General features: G+C 39.5%; 1 protein-coding gene across 5 annotated transcripts in view; it reads left to right on the forward strand.

Annotated features, from left to right (window-relative positions):
• Positions 1-294: 294 nt before the first annotated feature.
• EMB2654 (Tetratricopeptide repeat (TPR)-like superfamily protein) overlaps positions 295-14215 on the forward strand; it is a 29694-nt gene continuing 15773 nt past the window's right edge. The window contains exons 1-3 of one of the 5 annotated variants that reach the window (XM_010249209.3): positions 295-1065; positions 1793-1965; positions 8724-8829. In XM_010249209.3, the coding sequence (XP_010247511.1) occupies positions 637-1065; positions 1793-1965; positions 8724-8829 (708 nt within the window). In that variant the 5' untranslated portion in view covers positions 295-636. The remainder of the gene's footprint in view (positions 1066-1792; positions 1966-8723; positions 8830-14215) is intronic. The other 4 variants (XM_088892115.1, XM_010249208.3, XM_010249207.3 and 1 more) reach the window with 4 other exon arrangements.

The following is a 14215-nucleotide window of genomic DNA, read 5'->3' on the forward strand; positions in this document are numbered from 1 at the left end:
CCTTTATAGCCTTGCATTGGGAATATCTCCCTAATGTAAAGCTGTTCCAAGTTCGAACAACATTAGAATGGGTTTTGCAATGACCAATGATAAGGTTCCATGCCAGTATTTAAATACATGGGCCCATGAATTTATTACTAACATGGAACCCATCATTGGTTCCACAGTCAAAGTGTTCAGCTGATCCAAATTTGTGTGGGGCTCCCATGCGAATTCGCCGAGTATGCGCACTTCATCCCGACTCGTAACTTGCTGCAGAGATCAGCTTCAGTCAGTTAAAATCCTGCACAATTTGCATCGGGAACATCTCCGGACTTCCGTGTTTTATTTCATTCCCTTCCCAATATGTATTGACTATAATGGGTGTTCGAACGGGCTTGTACTGACTGAATCCGGCTCTGCCGGTTTAAGAGAGCCGCCCACGGTTCGTTTCTTCTGTCGGGTGTCGGGTCTGGTGGTCGAGGACGAGAAGCGGCCTGCAGTCTGCACTTCTGTAGTTCTATTTCTATAGTCCCCTGGTCCCAAGTCCCAACTGCACTCCTAAAAGTCTGACGGTTAGTAGAATAAAAATCCAGGGAAAGGTTTATCCTAAGCTCCTTCCCTCTCCTTTCCTCTGATTGTCTGAATCTCACATTCATGGCGTTGGTTACTCCAGAGCTCTTCAAACTACATTGTTCAAATGACCCCAAATCCCACTCCTTTCCCTTTTATTCCTCACACATACCTTCGTCCAAAATGGCGATCAAGACGAAGAGTAGCAGCCGAAGAACTGTAATTTCCTGCAAAAGTAGCAAGGAAGAGGGAGCTTGGGAGGAGAAGAAGGATGGGTTTGTAGATTACGACAAGGGGGAACATAGAGTTTCAGCTCGGGTGAGTGGGCTCAGGAAAGATGACATCCCGAAGCGGTACCGGTTACGTGTCGAAGGGGACCGGTGGCAAAGAGATTGGACAATCTCTCAGGTTGTTCAGAAAATTCTCAAGCTCAATCGCTGGGAAGACATTGAAGGAGTTCTTAATCGGTGGCCTGGTCGATTTGCAAGGAAGAATTTCCCTGTTCTTATTCGGGTATGCAGAAAATGACATATACGATATTCTCTCCTGCCTTTTCTCCTTGCTGCAACAAGCTGAGGATTCGGTGTTTTTTTTTAGTTAGATTGACGGAACATGGACTGATGAGTGATGGAATAAACTGAAATTCATAACTTTTTTTTATCAAAATGGCACCTATAGTTTTTAGCTCAAAACCGACAATGGAACAAGTTTTCAATGAATCTTTTATTTTGATCATATCAGAGTATCCGATATACACGATGTGCAGGTCTAGAGTCTCTGACTCAAGTGATTTAGAAATCACCACCCCATCTAATGGTCACCATACAATGAGATGTTTAAGGCCTATAAGTTATTAGATCCCCCATGATAAGTTTCACTCAACACCTAATGCTCTATAATATTACCTGAGGACCTTGTGGTCATAGAATGAGTATATTTGTAATAATAGGCTCCCCATAGTGAAGAATTTGTTTAGCTTAAATGTACAAGAAAGTGACTTTAAAAGACCACTTGGAACTTATATTTCAATCATTGAAAGCAGAAGCGTAGCATGTAATTCTCCTTTTATTTCTGACAGAGTAAAGGGAAAATCACTTCTTTTCTAGTATAATTGGCTTTTCATTTTTATTAGTATATCTTATTTCTATATTCTATAATAGTTACAAAAGAAGTAGATATCCTGATGAACATTGCCTCAAACAAAGCCATAAAGGCCTCATACTATTTTTTCTTTTTGTAGGAGATGACAAAACTGGGTTCGCTTGAACATAGTGTTCAAGTTTTCTCTTGGATGAAAAATCAAAAGAACTACTGTGCTCGAAATGATATTTACAATATGATGATTAGGTTGCATGCAAGGCATAATAGAACAGATCAAGCACGTGGCTTGTTTTTTGAGATGCAAGAGTGGAGGTTTGTCGTTGTGTTTATATCTCATGTTTTCATCATTCATCACATGAAAAAGTATGTTGCACCTGTGGGTGCTACCCTTGAAAAGTTGAAAGGCATTTCCTTCATTGTCTGATACTCTATCTTGTTCTCAAACCAACCTATGGAGAAAATGTATTTTTTTTATAAGTTATAACCTTAAACTCCCATTTCATTGGTTTAGTTGTTTGATGGCAAAACAAAGAAATTGGAGTTAAAGGTAATGATTGTTTCTTTAAATTTTTTTCTCCTGAAAATTTACAAAAGGAAAGGACTTAAGGCAAACTCTAGATCTCAGAAATGTCCGATCAAAAACAATGGTGTATATGGTTTAGAAGCTGATACAGGCAGTGAAACTCAAGGTACATGTTGAAATAGTTTATTTTATTTCTGTCTTTTAGTCTTGTCTTGGTAGGGTCTGTTTGGTTGATTAATGTCTTTTCTATTTTTCTGATTATTGTACTTCACTTACAAAGGGGCACAAGGGTCTTTTCCCCTTCGATGGACTAAACTGTTCCATTGTCAATCTCTTCTCTTCTCTTCTCTTCTCTTCTCTTCTCCCTTCTCTCTTCTTCTTCCCTTCTCCTCTTCCTCTTATTTCTGGCCGGCCACACTGTCAAGATGGTATCAGAGTGGGAATACTGACTGAGAGAACAGATCGAACAAGCTTCCTTCCTTTTCCAACTTGCTGAATCTGGGCTGAAGAAAACAGATCTATGACTGGTACAGTCCTTCCTTTTTCTCTTCCTTACCCTCCTTGGTCGTGTACCAAGTGAAAAAACCAAATGAATCTGGGCTGCTGAATGCTGTCAGGCCTTTGTGAGGTTTATACCTCTTGTTTTTTTTTGGATCGTGTGATCCTGTTCCTGTGTTAAGGTGACTGTAGGTCAAGGATGACCTGTTATCTCAATTTTTTGGCTTGATTATAAGTGTTAAGGATCCCTCCTGCTGATTAATGTTTTTAGACATTCTGGAAGGCTGGTAGGTTGGGACTGTTAAATCGTACAGGTCTGAAATCTGCCGAAACTTGCCTTTTTTGTCCTGAAATTGGTACTGTTTGTGCTCAGACTAGTTTTAAACCCAAGTGTGTGGGTGTGGACTGAGTACGTGTGTGGAGCAATTTTATTTTTGGAGTAAGGAGGGATCCTAAGTCCACTGTTTGGGACTGATTGTCTGTTTTAACCATGTCATCTGAGAATTCTGCTACTTCGGGGGTTTTAGGAAACCATAATGGACTGAATGGGGGAATTGATATGAGTTTTCCCATGGCTGTAATCCCCTTCGATGGACTAAACTACCTTGAGTGGTCTAGGGGAATAAAACTCTATATTACAGCTAGGGGGAAAATATGATACATTAGTGGAAAAGTGAAGGAACCGAAGGGTGGAAGTGCTGAATATGATAGGTGGAACCAAGAAAATAGTATGGTTATGTCATGGCTCTTGGTTTTCATGTTGCCACAAGTAAGAAAGGCATTCATGTGGGCTGAAACAGCTTGTGAAATATGGGAACAAGCGAAGTCTACTTATTTAGAGCAAAGTCACTATGCCAAGATATACCAACTGCAAGCCGAGTCCTTTACTTGCAAGCAGGGGGAGAAAAGTCTCTCAATATACTATTCAGATCTGACATCGATCTGGAAAGAACTGGATCACTATCATAATGTAAATTGGAAGTGTGATGAAGAAGCAAAGGCATACAAGTCACTTGTCTCTCAGCAATGTGTATTTGCTTTTCTCTTGTGGTTGAACCCTTCATATGAGTCCATGAGAGTACAGATTTTGGGAAGTAAAGACTTGCCATCAGTTCAGCAGGATTATGCCTTAGTCTAGTCAGAAGAGAGTAGAAGAAGTGTGATGAATTGTGCAGAGGGGGAGCCAGTTGCCCTAGCTGTCCGGGGAAGTACATATACTAATGCCAGAGGTTCCTTTAAGAAGGGTGATTCACAGAAGATAGCAGATGACAAAAGTAAACTTTGGTGCACTCACTGCCAAAAAACAAGACACACCAGAGACACATGTTGGGATCTCCATGGAAAACCTAAATGGGCACAGGATTTGAGTAAGAAGTTAACATCTTATCAGAGTAAGAAACTAACTCAACAAAATCAAAACCAACTCAGCTAATATGGCATCTCAAGAGACTATTCCCAGTTCTGACCCTAAGGAAGAGATTATCAACTCCTTTTGTGACCACTTGGAGTTATATGGTAGGACTCTTTGCTAGATGGATTCTAGTCCTACCCCTTCTACCTCCTTTGCGTCTACATCAGGTAACACTACCACTGCTCTCCATGTGTCATCTCATACATCTGATTCTCCTTGGGTAATTGACTTCGAAGCCTCAAAGCACATGACTGGTAAGTCAAATTTATTTCAGGCATACAACCTTCTCTCTAGGAGAGAAGGTGAGACTGGCTGATGGTTCATTCTCCACCATAGCCGGTCAAGGAACCATATCTCTCCCACTCGGCCTTACCCTCTCTAATGTGTTGTGTGTTCCTAAATTGCTTATAAATTTACTTTCCATTAGTAGTATCACTCACTCTTTGAATTGTTCAATTACCTTCTTTCCGTCTTCATGTGTGTTTCAGGATTTGGCCTCAGGGAAGACGATTGGTAGAGGAAGCATGGTAGATGGTCTCTACGTGTTGGAGAATAAAGCTGATCTTGTGGCTACAGAGTCCTTGAGTTCGTCCTGTGAGAGTCAAGCCTATTTATGGCACAGTCGTCTTGGTCATATTTCTTTTGAGTCATTAAAAGTTATGTTTCCCAAGTTGTTTAAGTCTTTGTCAGTGAGTCAGTTGCAGTGTCAGACATATCAATTGAGTAAGCATTATAGAAACTCTTTTCCTTTGAGAAATAAAAGATCTGAATTTCCGTTTCATATTGTCTATTTTGATGTTTGGGGCTCTGTTACTCTACCTACTTAGGCTGGATATAAGTACTTCATTACTTTGATTGATGATTACTCTAGATATACTTGGTTTTACCCTATGCGATCTAGAGATGAAGTGCCTAAAATTGTGAAAGACTTTCAACGCATGGTGTTTACCCAATTCCAAACTGAAATTCATATTTTCTAGTCAGACCATACACTGTTTGTGAAGAAAGGTGAAGGGAAAGTTGCAACTTTAATTGTGTATGTGGATGACATAGTGATCATAGGAGATTGGGAGTCTGAAATACAGAAATTAAAAAAATTCTTAGCCACTCAATTTGAAGTGAAAGATCTAGGACCCTTGCGTTATTTTCTTGGAATTGAAGTTGCCCGCTCTAAAAAGGGCATCTTTATTTCTCAACGGAAATATGTATAGGACCTACTAAAAGATACTGGCAAGCTAGGGCTGAAACCAATTGACTCACCAATTGAACCTAAACCATTAGCTGGGAGACAGTCAGGGGAGGTTCTTGAAAGATGTGAAGAAGTTTCAGAGACTTGTAGGGAGACTCTTGTATTTGTCTATGACTAGGCCTGATATTGCTTATGCAGTGGGTGTCCTTAGCCAGTTCATGTACAATCCTAGGTCAACTCACTTTGAAGCTGCAGAGAGGATCCTTAGATACCTCAAGAAGTTTCCCAGAGCTGGTTTGTTGTTCCAAAAACATGGACATTTAAAGGTGGAAGTATACACTGATGTTGATTGGGCAGGGGCAGTTGATGACTGAAAGTCTACCAGTGGGTATTGTGCCTTTGTAGGAGGAAATTTAGTCACATGGAGAAGTAAGAAGCAAAGTGTGGTGGCTAGATCCAGTGCTGAAGCAGAATACAGAGCCATGTCTCATGGGGTTGCTGAAATCATGTGGATAAGAAACCTGTTAGGTGAATTGGGTTTTGCAGTTAGTAACCCTGTCACTCTATTGCGATAATAAAGCTGCTATCAACATTGCAGCTAATCCAGTCCTCCATGATAGGACGAAACACATTGAAGTGGACAAGCATTTTATTAGAGAGAAACTTGTGAATGGAGAAGTATGCACTCCATATGTCAGCTTAGAAGAACAACTTGCAGACATCTTCACCAAGGGTCTTCATCATGTGCGGCATAATGATTTGTGTGACAAGTGGGCATGATTGACATCTATGCTCCAACTTGAGGGGGAGTGTTGAAATAGTTTATTTTATTTCTTGTCTTTTAGTCTTGTGTTGATAGGGTCTGTTTGGTTGATTAATGTCTTTTCTATTTTTCTGTTTATTGTACTTCACTTACAGAGGGGCACAAGGGTCTTTTCCCCTTTTATTTTAGTCACCCTATATACACTAATAGAAGCTGGCGCCGCCAGCACTGGGGACAGGAATAGAGAGAGAGAAAAAGAGCAGAACAGATTCAAAGACCAATAAGGGAAGGAATTAGTACAAAATGGGAAGGTGAATATCAATAATTTGGTGGAGAGGGAGGTCGAGATAGGAAAGTCTCTTGGTTTAGTCTTTTGGGGAGGGGAAGGCTTCACAAAAATAGCATTTGAGAAGTTTGAAAAAAAGAAAAGAGAAGAGAAAAAGAGTTGGGAAGAATACTTAGAGAAAATCAAGGGGTGGGATAAAGAAGGGGGAGAAGAGGAGGGACTGGACGAGATTGAGTGATCTTGGGGTTGGTGGGAAGACAAGGAGAGTGGGAGGAAGTTGAGGTTTCTTAGCTGGATGGTGAGGGGTACGAAAGAAGGAAGGAGGAGGGAGGTGAATGGGTGGAGCTTTGAATTTTTGATAGCAGGAATGGGCAATGTGATCAAGTCTCCAAAGCTGATTTGTTTGAAAATTTCTGGAATTTCCTTGATTTACAGCCTTGTAATGCAGAATCCTTTGTGATTGTATTTGGTGTGTCATCTAGACAACTACGGGTGTTAGGATGTAATCTTTTTCTTTTAATGAATTTTTTTCTTGATTCTTCAAAAAAAATCCATAGATTATAACCTTTTGTGGCCAAATCCCTAAGGAGCAAAAATCTATATCTCCCCCAGCAACATTCCTAGCATTTCTCAAAAGAATCATGCCCAACTACTGCTTAATGTTTTGGAATGAACCTAGTGTTTCAGCTAAGCAAAAAGAGAAGGTAATTAGCAGCAGGAGTTTGACCCAACAATTTTGCTTTCTCAATAGATATGATATCTGTTGGCTTAAATTGTAAGGAACGTGAAGAGAGGACTATCATTTAAAGAAATTTAGAAGTAGGCAGCAATTTGATCACAGATTTAACACTAAGTGTTTCATCAAATATGGTTCCCTAAGAGCTTGACTGCCTGACCCTCGTGGTTTTGATTACTCTGTTGACAGTGATATAAGATTGCCATCGTTGTGGTCATTCTGATGACTGGATGACTGCCATGGCCAAGGATGGAGGTGACGAATGTATCGTAGGTTATATCAATTGAGCTCTAAGGATATCACAGTAAGTCAGTGCTTTGAAACAAGGAGAGGTTAGATGGTATGGCACCCAACATTGAGAAGACCACTCCTAGACAGAGAATTGGATAAATGTGTCAATTTGTTCAGTATATTAGAAGCAATCGAAGATTAAGCCTGATTTAGCTGATGCAAGATGGTGGAAAGAATGTACGTTAGGATGTTCAAATTGAAATCTTATCATGAATTTTTGTTCAGAAATCAGGTGGAACATTCCATAATGAGAGCCTTTGGGGTAGTCCTATCCCTCTAAGAATTGAGGCTTTTGCTTGGTTATTGTCATTTGACATCATTTGGAGTTTTGGACAGTTAACCATTTGAAATCTAGAGGGTATCATTTGGCAAGCTTGTGCTTCATGTGCAAGAGTTTTGAGGAAACTGCCATGCATTTGTTCATTCTTTACAAGGTGGCAGACTTCATTTTATCCTACTTCCTTAGTTGTTTAAGCAACTAAGGATCAGTCTATTTCATCATCCTCATGAGATATTTGTTTCTTGGCCATAACATTTCTGGTGGTAAAAGGTAAAGATTGTATGGAGCATGACTCCATTTACAACCTGTTGGGGAATTTGGAGAGAGTGGAATAGAAGAAACAAATTGGGCATCGTTTGGATTAGAATTTGGGCTCTCTGTTTTTTGGATGGGTATAAATTTGGTATCTTTTTTTGATACTGTTGTAAATTATGTGTAGGGTGCTTGCCTTTCTGTTCTTACTTGTATCCTAATGTTTATGTGTATGTTTGCATATGAAGGCTGTGCCTCATTACCTTCTTTATACATATGTATATTTATAGACAATTTGTTATTCCTCCCCTCATCCTATATTGATAAACTTCTGCTCAAAAGACCTGTCCATTTCTCCAAAACAAGCTTTTATTTATTGAAAAATTGAAAGTTTAGGGGGCTGTTATTAATCAGGCAACCATTTAATGCAAGTTGGAGCATCGAACTGATGTAGACTGTGGGGATCTGCACATGGTCAATCCTAAGGGGTAACATCTGGTGGAGAGTCTGGATTGCTCACATGATTTCTTCACATGGTAGAATCAGGTGTTGTTTAGGGCCCTTTTCCTCCCCCCTCCATCTTTCAACAAAATTTCCATTTTTTTGATGTGTGCCAAAAGGTTCTGTTAATAATTAAGAGAAAACAAACAAATAAGTGGTATTTACCATCACAAGCTCATGTAATTGTCATTGTTTACTGTTGGAATTGACTGATTTATCTGTCCATCTAATTTAGGTTTGTAACATATTAGACTAGTTATTAGAAGTGTATCTAGTTAACCATCTTTACTTTTTGTGACTTAACAATTAACAATTCTATCCTGTAAATTGTTGTCACTAGGTGCAAACCTGATGCTGAAACGTACAATGCTCTCATTAATGCACATGGTCGAGCTGGTCAATGGCGTTGGGCTATGAATATCATGGATGACATGCTTCGTGCAGCTGTGTGTATTTGTACTCTTCCTACTTGATCAGTCTTAGTAAATGTAACAAACATGAACATTATTCTTTTTATTTCCATATTTAAGTATTTAACCCGTTATTCTCTCCAAACTTTAGCATAATGAAGAAGGTTAATATATCTGATAAGGAAGTTTGGAGAGGAGAACAGGTTAATAGGAGATGGATGTAAATGTGAATAGCAAGGGAGTGGGGTATATATTGTTCATGCATTTCTTTTTTAGGGGTCTTTTCTTTTATAGGAGCAGTTGTGGTTTTTATCTTAATTGGCAGTGCCTCATCACCTATCCGTGTAATAGTCTTTTTCTTTTAATAATTTTTCATTTACCATAAAAATTGATATTGTCTTGACATATTCTCTTTATAATTGACTATCAATAGTTTATTAGAGTTGGAAGGTTTATTAGAGTTAGAGTTGGAAGGTTTAGAGATGTCGAGAATGCTTGGTGTGTTACTGTTCACAGCAAGAGACTTTTCATTTTTCTTTACAAGCAAAAATTACAAAGGTGCCCTTGAATAGGTGCTCAAATACAAATATTCATAAAGGACATAAATGCCCTCATACTCTTAACACTCCCCCTCAAGTTGAGCATATATATTTATCATGCCCAACTTGTTCAAATTGTTGTCGAGCTTTGATTTGGGAACACCTTTAGTAAGACAATCAGCCAACTGGTCTTCAGACCTCACATAAGGTAGACAAATCTCTCCACTAGCAATTCTTTCTCCAATGAAATGTTGATCAACCTCTATGTGTTTTGTACGATCATGTTGTACAGGATTGTGAGCTATGTTTATGGCAGCTTGATTGTCACAATATAATATCATTAGAGTATCAATCTACACTCCCATTTCTATCAACAAGTTCTTCAGCCACAACAATTTTGAGACACCATGTGCCATAGCTCTGTACTCTGCCTTTGCACTAGATTGAGCCACAACTGATTGCTTCTTGCTTCTCTAAGATACGACATTACCACCCACCAAAGTACAATAGCTAGAAGTAGACCGCTTATCATTAATAGAACCTGCCTAGTCATCATCAGAATAGGCCTCTACCTTCAGATGCCCATGACTAGAATACAACATCCCCTTTCTTGGACATCCCTTCAAATAGGCAAGTATTCTATTCACTGCTTGCATATGAGATGATCTAGGCTTGTGCATGTATTGACTAACCACACTTACAACATATGATATTATCTGGTCTAGTCAGACACAAGTAGAGAAGGCGACCGACAAGTCTCTGATACACACCTTTGTCAGGAAGGACATCTCCATCATCAACTCCCAACTTATGATTGGGATCAATTGGAGTTTTAGCCGGTTTACAATCCAATTTTCCTACCTCCTGGAGAAAATCAAGGACATATTTCCTCTGAGAAACATAAATGCCCCTCTTTGACCTTGTGACCTCAATCCCCAGGAAATACCGGAGGTTTTTGATATCCTTAATTTCAAATTCAGTAGTAAGGAAATACTTCAGTTCAACAATCCCAGAGATATCATCCCCCTATGATAACAATATCATCAACATAGTTATTTTTCCATTTGCTCTCCGAATAAAAGGGTATGGTTAGCTTGTGATTGTGAGAAGCAAATTTTTAAGACAGCTTTCCTGAATCTGTCAAACCAAGTTCAGGGGACTGTTTAAGGCCATAAAGGGATTTCTTCAAACGAAAAACCTTTCCTTCACTCCTAGGGATGTTCACCCCTGGAGGAAGTTCCATGTAAACTTCTCCTTGAAGATTTCCATTAAGGAAGGCATTCTTAACATCCATTTGATACAAGGGCCAAGAATAGTGGGTAGCAAGAGACATGATAACTCAATACCGTAAGACTGAGTGCATCCTTTTGCCACAAGTCAAGCTTTATACCTTTTGAACCATCAGCTTTATACTTTTCTGTGTAAACCCACTTGCATCCAAAAGGAACTTTGCCTTCTGGAAGAGAAACAATTTCCCATGTCTGGTTTTTTTCGAGTGCCTCCATTTCCTGGTTCATAGCATCCTTCTAATGAGGGAACTACACTGCCTCAATAACATTGTGAGGGATAAAAATAGAAGAAATAGAAGAGATATAGGCACAATAAGAGGGTGATAAAGTATCATAAGAGACAGTTTGAAATAGGATACTTAGGACATGTCTGTCTTGCTTTACGAATTGCAATAGGAAGGTTAAGGTCATAATCTATAAGAGGAGGCTCAACAACGGATTCAACACATGCATCGGAAATAGGAAGAGGTTCAAAATCCAAATTACCTAAGTTCGGGAGGTTAGATTGTAATGGACATTCAATCTCTGGAGTCATCATCTTTTTTCGTCTAATGAACCACTAATGCCAAGACCAAGGAATATGAGGAGGCAAAGGAGGAGGACTACTGCCACCACAGGGAGGTGGAGGAGAAGAAGGATTGACATCAGTTGCAGGAATCGGCATACAAAAAGGAGTCTGATCTTCACTAACATTCTCCCTCCCTGAAGAGAAGGACGAGAGACGGAGAAGGGAGTTGACTCAAAGAATGTGACATCTTTGGACACATACCGTTTTCTAGAACAAGGGTCATAACAACGATACCCCTTTTGGATTGAAGAATACACCAAGAAGACACACTTGATAGACTTTAAATCAAATTTCAGTCTAAAAGGACTCATGTCATGGATGAAGTAGACACACCCAAAAACCTTGGGAGGAAGATGGAATGTATCCTCATCAGGAAAAAGAAGCTAATGAGGAGACTAGAGGTGCAGGGTCTGCGAGGGAAGTCTGTTAATAAGATATACAACTATTTGAGTAGCACCCCCCCCACCCCAAAACCGAGTTGGAACATGCATATGGAATAACAAGCCTCTGACAACTTCAATCACATGCCTATTTTTCCTCTTCGACACCCCATTTTGTTGGGGAGTATAAGGGCAGGAACTCTGGTGAATCCTTTTTCTTCAAGGAAGGATTGTAAGTGCTTCTCAAAGTACTCCTTGGCATTGTCGGATCTAATAATCTTGATCTTCTTCTCAAATTGTGTCTCCACCATACTGAAGAAGCCTTTCACAATGGAAGGAATTTCATCTCGACTCTTCATCAAATACAACCAAGTATACTGCGAATAGTCATCAACAAAGAGAATGAAATATTTACAGCCACCCATACATGGAATAGAATAAGGTCCCCAAACATCAACATGTATTAAATAAAAAGCAACATTATTTCTTTTGTTACTTGCAAAAAAGGTGGTTCTACATTGCTTTGATAGTTGACAGACTTCACATTGTAGACCAGAACTAGACAAGGACTCAAACAAACTAGGAAACAAAAACTTCAAGGAACCAAAAGACACATGCCCAAGACGGTGATGCCACAATTTCAATTGACTTAGTTTCTCATCATGACAAGAGTCAGACTAACACATCAACCCTAACATTGGAGACTAACCAAGAAGATAAACTCCGCCAATCGTCATCCCCTTACTCAGGTCCTGAAAGACACAATGAGATGGAAAGAATGTTACAGAGCAATTATGAGACTTTGTAAGAGAACTAACAGATAAAAGATTTCTATGCAATTGTGGAACATGGAGTACAGAGTTCAGAGAAACGTTATTGGTAAGTTCAACTTCACCCAAACCTGATATTGGGGTGTGGGATCCATCGGCAATACTAATCTTACCTTTCCCTGGTGAAGTCATAATCAGCATTCAACCCAACAAGAAAATAAAAAACTCAGTTTTATTCAATGTACTTCCTGTACTGTTCAGCATCAACAGGACCCTTCCACTCCAAAGCCTCAAGATGATCAATTTTTTCCCAAATTGATTGTAAGGAGGAGAAATACATGGTCACTGATTTCTCCCCCTATTGCATATTACATTCCTCTGTTCGCAATTGATAGATTTTGGCAGTGTTTTTCACTTGAGGATAAGTTGCAGTTAGTCTATCCCAAATATCTTTAGCTGTCGGAAGGAACATATAGTTACGGGCAATGTGTGGCTGCATAGAGCATACAAGCCATGATACAACCAACAAATTATCCTGCTTCCCATTTGGAATAGTTTGGATCTTCAGGCTTCAGCTTAGCATCCTTACCGGTAATAAATCCGATTTTACCTCTACCACCGATCGTAAGCTTGGCTGATTGAGACCATTCAAGAAAATTTGTTCCATCAAGTTTTGCAGCAGTAATCTGCCCTCCGGCATTGTCATTGCTTCTCGGGAGAACACAGGTAGGTACACAGACGTCCTTGTGTGAGCCCATCGATCACAAGCCCTCAAAAAAATATTTCTCACCAGCACCATAGTATTCCAACACCAGCTGAACTCCCAAACACCTTTCCCACAGGGTTAGACACGAGTTACAGCCAAAAAAACTAGGAAAAATAGGTATTGGCGGCAAAACATGGGAATAAAGAATTTCCCAAAAAATTTTTAGGGCTCCAAAAAATTCAGGACTACTTCTTGCAGTCCTAGGGGTTTACCACAACTCAAATACAAGAGGTTTCAGTAGCAACCAACCCACCATACAAGCATGCAAGCCCTAAACTATTGATCTGGATTTTTTGCCAATTTTCATCCAAAAAATCCAAAACAGCTTCAAACCACCATGAAACTTATACCAAAATTCCCCTAAAATCAGAGCGAATCAGCGACCATAAAAAACCCATGAGGATGCTGCCAACTGTACGGATTCCTGACATCAACCGGCAGCATGCTGATGTCAGCAGGTCTGTTTGTGAGCCACAACCCGCAGCAGATAGTTTCTTTGATTGTATGATGCTCTGATACCAAGTTCGAAGGTTTAGAGATGTTGAAGAGAGAAGAGAAGAAGGAAGTGTTGAGAATGCTTGGTGTGTTACTGTTCACACCAAGAGACTTTTCATTTTTCTTCACAAGAAAAAATTACAAAGGTGCCCTTGAATAGGTGCCCAAATACAAATATTCATAAAGGACAGAAATGCCCTCATACTCGAACAATTAGTTTTTTTCTGATAATAAGATAAAATTCCATTAATGAAAAAGAAGTTTTTTTTTTAATCTGTAACACAGAATTTCATTAAAAGAAATGGTTAAGAGTACACATCAAAATTGGAAGTTAATTCCCAACAAAGGAAATCTGGGTCCTTAAGGTGTATAGGAGTATTCAGCGATGAGGGTGGTAGAGTACTTGCTCTTTTTTCAGGCTCAATTGGGTAGGGTGACTCTTTGAGGGCTGAAATAATGGTGGTGTTGGAAGGAGTGAAGAAGGCTAAGGAATTACTTATTCGCAAACTGGTGATTGAAGGACACTCCAAGATGGTTATTAATTGGCTGCAAAAAGAGGAGGATGTTGGATGGTGGGGCTACATCTTTGAGAAGAGAAGAATTAGAAGCTTGCTA

This window comes from Nelumbo nucifera, chromosome 7, assembly GCF_055504915.1.
Source record: "Nelumbo nucifera cultivar China Antique chromosome 7, China Antique-T2T, whole genome shotgun sequence".
In the NCBI taxonomy this organism is placed as follows: domain Eukaryota; kingdom Viridiplantae; phylum Streptophyta; class Magnoliopsida; order Proteales; family Nelumbonaceae; genus Nelumbo; species Nelumbo nucifera.